Here is a 7,755-nt window from a genome sequence, read left to right on the forward strand (position 1 = left end):
CACAAATTTTTAGGGGGCACCCCCGAATCGGCCCCAACTGCCATAAAAACCCCTCAAATTTCTGGGGGGGGATGCCCCAAAAAAACCCCCCAAAATTCAACGGGGGGTGCCCCCAATATTGGCCAAAAAGGGCTGAAAAAAACCCCAAATTTTTGGGATTTCGCCCCAAAATTGCCCCAAATTTTGGGGTTTTCCCCCGATTTCAGGGCTCCTCGTGGCCGGCCAGGCTCTGCAGCTCCGTGTCCTTCTCGGGGGGCCCCAGCAGGGCCAGGGGGGAGGAGTTTGGGGCATTTTGGGGGTCCCGGGGGTCGGGGAAGGGGCGGCCTCGGGTCTCGGGGAGCAGCAGGAAGGTGAAGAGGGAGAAACCCCCCAGGAGCCCCCCGAAAAGGAGGAACACCAGGGGGCCCATGGCGTCCTGGGGAGAAAAATGGGATTTTTGGGAAAAAAAAATTGGGGTAAAAAAAAAAAAAAAGGGGTTTTGGGGGCAAAAAATTGGGATTTTTGGGAGGGAAATTGGGAAAAAAATTGAGATTTTTCTGGGGTAAAAAAATGGGAAGAATTGGGGGGAAAATTAAATCCCCAAAGCTCCCATTAACTATCCCAAAATCCTCCCAAAATCTCCTCAAAATTCCCCCAAAATCACCCTAAAAATGCCCCAAATTCCCCCCAAAACGCCCTAAATATGCTCCAAAATCCCCCCCAAAACCCCTTCAAAATCCCCCCAAAATCCCATAAAAGCTCCCAGACCATCCCCAAAATCCTCCCAAAATCTCCCCCCAAAATCCCAAATTCCTCCCCAAACCCCCCTGCCCCGAAACCACCCCAAAATCCCAAAACTGCCCCTAAAATCCCATTAAATCCCCATTAAATTCCCAAACCCCTGAATTTTCCCCATTTCCCCACCAAAAAATCCTGAATTTTCCCCATTTTTCCCCCATTTCTCTACCATTTGACCACCCAAAACCCCCATAAACCCCCCCCCAAAACTGCCCCAAAATCACCCCAAAAATCCCATAAAATCCCCCAAAATTGCCCCAAAATCACCTCAAAAATCCCATAAAACCCGAAAAATTGCCCCAAAAACCCCTCAAAAACCCCCATAAACCCCCCCAAAACAGCCCCAAAACCTCCTCAAAAATCCCATAACATCCCCCAAAACTGCCCCAAAAAACCCTCAAAAACCCCTCAAAAATCCCATAAAATCCCCCAAAAATCCCCAAAACCCATAAATGACCCCAAAATGCCCCAAAACGCCCGGGTTTACCTGCAGCGGGGGGAAGGCCTTGGCCACGGCCAAACATTCCCCAAAATCCCCCTTAAATCCCCAAAAACTGCCCCAAAAACTGCCCCAAAAACCCCCATAACCCCCCCAAAAACTGCTCCAAAATCACCCCAAAAATCCCCCAAACCCCATAAATCGCCCCAAAACACCCCCAAATCCCCGAATTTACCTGCAGCGGGGGGAAGGCCATGGCCACGGCCGTGTTGCTGGCCCAGTTCACGAGCCCGGCCAGGGCCAGCGCGGCCCCGCGGGGCCCGGGCGGGAACAGCTCGGCCCCAACGAACCAGGGCAGGGGGCCCGGCCCCACCGCGAAAAACCCCACAAAGGCCAGCGCCGAGCCCAGGGCCAGCGCGCCCCAAACGGGACCCCCGAGCTGCCGAGAAAAAACGGGAATTTTTGGGGCAATTTTTCTGATTTTTTTCTGATTTTTTTCTGATTTTTTCTGATTTTTTTCTGATTTTTTTCTGATTTTTTTCTGATTTTTTCGGATTTTTTTCGGATTTTTTTCGGATTTTTGTCAGATTTTTGTCGGATTTTTTTCGAGTTTTTTCGGATTTTTTTTCGGACTTTTTCGGATTTTTTTCTGATTTTTTTTCGGATTTTTTCGGATTTTTTCGGAATTTTTTCGGATTTTTTTTTTTCCGAATTTTTTTGGATTTTTTCCGATTTTTTTCCGATTTTTTTCCGATTTTTTTCCGATTTTTTTTCGGACTTTTTCTGATTTTTTTTCTGAATTTTTTCAAATTATTTTCGATTTTTTTTCGGATTTTTTTTTTATTTTTTTTCGAATTTTTTTCGGATTTGGGATTTTTTGGGGGGTTCCAGGTGATTTTGGGTTCCCGTGTTGGATTTTGGGTTCCCGTGTTGGATTTTGGGGCTCCAAGGTTGGGAATTTTGGGGTTCAGTGTGGGATTTTGAGGGCCAGGTGAGTTTGATGTCCAGGTTTTGATTTGGGATTTTTTTTGGGGGGTTGCCCAGGTGATTTTGGTGTTTCAGGGTTGGGTTTTGGGGTTTTTTTGGAGGGTCCCAGGTGAGTTTTGGGGTCCCCCCCCTTTGCTCACCTTGAGGGCCACGCCCATATGAGTTTGGGATCCAGGGTTGGATTTGGGATTTTTTGGGGCATTCCAGGTGATTTTGGGTTCCCGTGTTGGATTTTGGGGTCCCAGGTGATTTTGGGCTCCAAGGTTGGCATTTTTGGGGTTCAGTGTTGGATTTTGGGGTCCCCCCCGTGCTCACCTTGAGGGCCACGCCCAGGGTCCCGGCGCATCCCATCATTCCCAGCAGCCCCACCAGCTGCAGCACGCGGCGCCCCGCCCGCTCCACCAGCACCACCTGCCACAGGGGGCGGGGCTTAGCCCGGACACGCCCACCAGGAGGCCACGCCCACCAATTGGATCCCACTCCATTATGGGACATCGCCCATTCGTGAGGCTCCTCCCCCCTTGTGACCACACCCATACCGTGAGACCCAAGTTGTGACCACGCCCACCACCAGTCCACTCTCCATGGCCACGCCCACATGGAAACCACACCCAGAATGACCACTCCATCACAAAGACCACACCCCATTGTGACCACGCCCATGGAGACTCCTCCCACTTGTGACCACACCCACCATGAGACCACTCCCCATGACCTCACCCCTTGAGACTCCTCCCACTTGTGACCACGCCCACCACAATGACCATGCCCCATTGTATACACACCGGCTGAGACTCCTCCCCCTTCATGACCATGCCCACCAAGACCACGCCCACCAATGAGACCACTCCCACTCATGACCACGCCCACCCCTTAGACCCCACCTATCAAACCCCACCCACTTGGAAGGCTCCACCCACCAGGGCCACACCCGATTGAGACCACACCCACAATGAGACCCCTCCATCCATGACCACGCCCCCAAATGACACCACACCCACTCATGACCACGCCCATACGGTGCCACTGGATGTGGCAGTGGGCGTGGCTTACCGACAGGGCGGTGGCCACCACGTTGACCACGCCCGTTCCGATGGTGCCCACGGCTGGGTCCTTAAGCCCCGCCCCTTCAAAGATGGACGTCGAATAGTAGAAGATCTGGGGTGGGTAAAGGGGCGTGGTCAGCAAGAGGACACGCCCTCTCAAGCCACGCCCCTTATGGCCACACCTACATGAAGCCCCGCCCTTTAAAAAATCCCCCCAATCACATTGAACCGGCTCTGGCCACGCCCAATCCCAAAGTGGCCGCGCCCACGAGGCCTTGCCCATTTCCCTTAAACCACGCCCATCTTTGCTCATTTTCTGCCCATTTTTCGCCGGTTTTGCGCCATTTTTCCCGTTTTTGGGTGTTTTCGCCCCATTTTTACCGCGTTGATGCCCGAGGGCTGCTGCGCCATCTGCAGCCCCAGCGACACCATGGCCACGCCCATTTCCCTTAAACCACGCCCATTTCTGCTCATTTTCTGCCCATTTTTCGCTATTTTTGCACCATTTTTGTGCCATTTTTTCCCCATTTTTCCCGTTTTCGGGTGTTTTCGCCCCGTTTTTACCGCGTTGATGCCCGAGAGCTGCTGCGCCAGCTGCAGCCCCAGCGTCACGATCAGCGGCTGTCGGTAACGGCGGCTCCGGCACAGCTCCAGCAGCCCCACCTTGGGGGCGGGGCCTCGGCCAAGCTCCGCCTCCAGCGCCGCCAGCCCCGCCTCCGCCGCCGGTCCAGCCAATCGTGAGAGGCCTGGGGGGGGAAAGGGAGGGGCTTGTTGTGAAAGTGGGAGGGGAGGAGGAGGAAGGTGAGGGAGAGGAAGAGGAAAGGGAAGGGGAAGGGGAAGAAGGAAAGTGAGGATGAGGACGATGAAGGTGAGGAGAAAACGGGGATTGAGGAAGAGGAGGAGGAAGAATCGGGATGGAGGAGGAGGAAGAGGAAAGCAAGGAGGAGGAAAATTTGGGATAGAGGAAGAGGAAGAAAAATCAGGACAGAGGAAGATGAAGGCGAGGAGGAAAATTTGGGAGAGAGGAGGAGGAGGAGGATGATGATGATGATGATGATGAAGGGGATGGAGGAGGAAGAATTGGGACGGAGGAAGAGGAAGAGGAAGAGGAAGAGAAGGGGGGGGAGGAAAATTTGGGACAGCGAAAGTGGAGGAAGAGGGGGAATGGAGGAGGAGGATGATGAAGGTGAGGAGGAAGAATTGGGACGGAGGAAGAGGAGGATGAGAATGAGGATGAGGAGGAAGAAGAAAGGAATGAAGGAGGGAGACGAGGACGAAAGGCAGCGAGGAAGAGGAGGAAAACGAAGCTGAAGGGGAGGAAGAATCGGGAGGGAGGAGGAGGAGGAGGAGGAAGAGCCCGGAGCCCCGCGGCGAGGCCGAAGGCTCCCGCACTCACCGCGGCGCGCGCGGCCGCGCTGGCCCCGGGCCAGCAGGAACCGGGGGCTCTCGGGACACAGCGGCAGCAGCAGCAGCTGCAGCGCCGCCGGCAGCAGCCCCGCCCCCAAAAGCGCCGGCCACGCCCTCGGCGTCCCCAGCAGCGCCCGCAGCCCCAGCACCTGCGGGAGAGGCCGCCATATCGCGGGATATCGCGGGATATCGCGGGATATCGCGAGATAGGCGGGCAGAAGGGGGCGATATGACGATGTAAATGGCGGGATGTCGCGATAGAGGGTGGGGTTTGGCGCTATGTCGCGAGGGGGAGGGGTGTGTCGCGAGGTGTCGCTGCAGGGATCCCAAATTCTCCCCTGAGCGCCCCAAAATCCCCTCAGGACCCTCAGCCGTGCCCGTCCAAGCCACGCCCACCTCCCGGCCACGCCCACCCCCCTGAGGCTCCTCCCACCTGCTCCCCAAGGAGCCCAAGGTCTCCCCACACAAAGACCCCTCCCCATTTAAGCCCCGCCCACCCCTTCAAGCCCCGCCCACTCACACCCCATTCAGGGTGGGCGGAGCATCCCCACAGCCCCCAATGACCCATCCCCATCTAAGCCCCGCCCACAATGACTCCTCCCACTCTAGCTCCACCCACCGAAGACCCGCCCAACCCCGCAGGCCCCAAATTTTCCCCCGGGACCTCCAAAAATCCACCCGGGACCACCAAAACCCCCCTGGGACCCCAAATTACCGCCCTTGAACCCAAAATTTTCCCCCCTGAGACCCCGAATTTTGCCTCTGGGACCCCAAACGGCCCCCGGGCCCCCCGTATTTGTCACCTGTGCCACCAGGATGCCCAGGACGATGCCGAGCTGGTGCAGGGTCCCCAGCGCCCCCCGCAGGCGCAGCGGCGCCACCTCCCCCACGTAGAGAGGCACCAGCACCGAGACCAGCCCTGGAAGGGGCGGGGTCAGCCGGGACACGCCCCTCGGGACAGAGGACACGCCCACACAGAGAGAGGACACGCCCCTCAGCACGCAGGGGATCCCCCCCCAAAAATGCCCACCAAAAATCTCAAAAATTTGCCCAGAATTCCTCCAAAATCCCCCCCCCCAAAAATCTCAAAAATTCCTCCAAAACCCACCCCAAAAATCACCCCAAAAAATCCCCAAAATTAACGCCCACCAAACAGCCAGGCCATGCCCACACAAAGATAGGACACGCCCACACAGAGACAGGACACCCCCCTCGCCCCATGGGGACCCCCCGAAAATCCCCCAAAAATGCTCCCCAAAAATGTCCCCAAAAATCTCAAAAATTCCTCCAAAATCCACCCCAAAAATCGCCCCAAAAATCGCCCCAAAAATGCCCAAAAGTAACCCCAACTCAACCACCAGGCCACGCCCACACAGAGCCAGGCCACACCCCCATATTGCTAGGTCACACCCCCCCACACAGGCCACACCCTCCCAGCCAGGCCAGGCCCCCCAGAGCCAAGCCACGCCCCCAGAACCAGGCCACGCCCCCAGGTGAGGCAGTACCTGAGTAGGCGCCCACGATGAAGCGGCCAATGATTATGAGGATGTAGGTGGGGCCCAGCTTGGCCCCGCCCATCAGGGCCCCGCCCACCACGGCCAGGCCGTTGGTGGCCAATAGGGCGCCTTTCCTGGGGAGGAGAGGGAGGGGGCGTGGCCACGGCCGGAGTGACCACGCCTCTGAAGCTCCACCCATTTGTGCCCCAACGATGAAGCCACGCCCATCTGAGCAATCCCCTTTAGGCCCCACCCACTCTGACACACCCCATTAAGCCCCACCCACTTTCCCACGCCCCATTAAGCCCCGCCCCACCCCTCAAACACTCTCCCATGAAGCCCCACCCCCACTCCCCTCCCTCCTATTTAAGCCCTCCCTTACTCTCCTCCTCATTAAGCTCCGCCCACTCTGCCACACCCCATTAAGCCCCGCCCCCACTCCTTTCACCCTTCCCCTCCAATCCCCACCCACTCTGCCCCTCCCATTTAAGCCCCGCCCACGTTCTCCACCCCATTAAGCCCCGCCCTCACCCCTTCAAACCCCTCCCCCTTTAACCCCTTCCCCTCCAATCCCCGCCCACACCTCCCCTCTAAGCCCCACTCTCAATTCCCCTCCCGTTTAAGCCCCGCCCCTTCAAGCCCCGCCCCCTCCTTAGGCCACGCCCCTCACCTGCCCAGGCGCTCGGCCATGGCCCCGCCCGCCAGGGCCGTGCCCATCCCCCCCACGGAGAAAATGGCGACCGAGAGCGCCCAGAGCAGCGAGAGCGTCTGGGGAGGGGGCGGCGACCCCCAGCGCCGGGCCCAGGTGGCGTTGTACTCAACCTCGATCACCTGGGGAGGGGGACACACCCCAATTTGGGGAGGGGGCTCCCAGCCAGGGACCCGTTTGGGGAGGGGGAAACCCCGATTTGGGGAGGGGGACACCCGAATTTGGGGAGGGGGCTCCCATTTGGGCAGGGGGGAACCCCGATTTGGGGAGGGGGACACACCCGAATTTGGGGAGGGGGCTCCCACCCAGGGAGCCATTTAGGGATGGGGAACCCCAATGGGACACCCCAATTTGGGGAGGGGTCTCCCCTGGGGGTGGCAGCCATTTGTAGAGAGGGAAGCTGAATTTGGGGAGGGGGCATCAATGCATTGAAAGGGAACCCCAATTTGGGGAAGGAGAACACCCGAATTTGGGGAGGGGGCTCCCACCCAGGAACCCATTTGGGGAGGGAAGAGACTCAGTGGGACACCTGAATTTGGGGAGGGGTCTCCGGGAGGGTCTGGGGAATTTGGGGAGGGGTCTCTGGGGGGGAAATCACCGCAATTAGGGGAGGGGTCTGGGGAATCTGGGGCAGGGTCTCCCCAGTTTGGGGAGGGGTCTCCAGGAGGGGTCTCCGCAATTTGGGGAGGGGTCTGCGGAATTTGGGGGGGCGGAAATCACCCCAGTTTGGGGAGGGGTCTCTGGGGGTGGGGTCTGGGTAATTAGGGGAGGGGTCTGCAGAATTTGAGGAGGGGTCTTCAGGAGGGGCCTCCCCAATTTGGGGCAGGGTCTGGCGAATGTGGGGAGGGCTCTGGGGAATTTAGGGGCGGGATCACCCCAGTTTGGGGAGGGGTC

At 57.8% G+C, this 7,755-nt stretch overlaps 1 protein-coding gene across 1 annotated transcript; it reads right to left on the reverse strand.

The window, feature by feature from the left end:
- Positions 1-6: 6 nt before the first annotated feature.
- LOC118701152 (solute carrier family 2, facilitated glucose transporter member 4-like) lies at positions 7-6,980 on the reverse strand. The gene is made up of 9 exons (XM_036405790.2): positions 6,823-6,980; positions 6,162-6,286; positions 5,460-5,575; positions 4,646-4,805; positions 3,814-3,995; positions 3,257-3,361; positions 2,519-2,614; positions 1,452-1,655; positions 7-415 (listed from the first exon to the last, which is right to left on the reverse strand). Exons 1-9 carry the CDS (start codon positions 6,867-6,869, stop codon positions 203-205), a joined length of 1,248 nt encoding a protein of 415 aa, XP_036261683.2. The 5' UTR covers positions 6,870-6,980; the 3' UTR covers positions 7-202.
- Positions 6,981-7,755: the final 775 nt, after the last annotated feature.

Source organism: Molothrus ater, unplaced genomic scaffold (assembly GCF_012460135.2).
Source record: "Molothrus ater isolate BHLD 08-10-18 breed brown headed cowbird unplaced genomic scaffold, BPBGC_Mater_1.1 matUn_MA744, whole genome shotgun sequence".
In the NCBI taxonomy this organism is placed as follows: domain Eukaryota; kingdom Metazoa; phylum Chordata; class Aves; order Passeriformes; family Icteridae; genus Molothrus; species Molothrus ater.

Bases quoted from the DNA above. Each gene is read 5' to 3' on its own strand.
- LOC118701152 (XM_036405790.2), bottom strand. From the start codon at position 6,869: ATGGGCACGGCCCTGGCGGGCGGGGCCATGGCCGAGCGCCTGGGCAG. The intron at 3,362-3,813 runs GTAAAAACGGGG...TACCCACCCCAG, and splicing joins AGCTCTCGGGCATCAACGCG to ATCTTCTACTATTCGACGTC. The intron at 1,656-2,518 runs GTGAGCACGGGG...TTTTCTCGGCAG, and splicing joins CCCTGGGCGTGGCCCTCAAG to CTCGGGGGTCCCGTTTGGGG.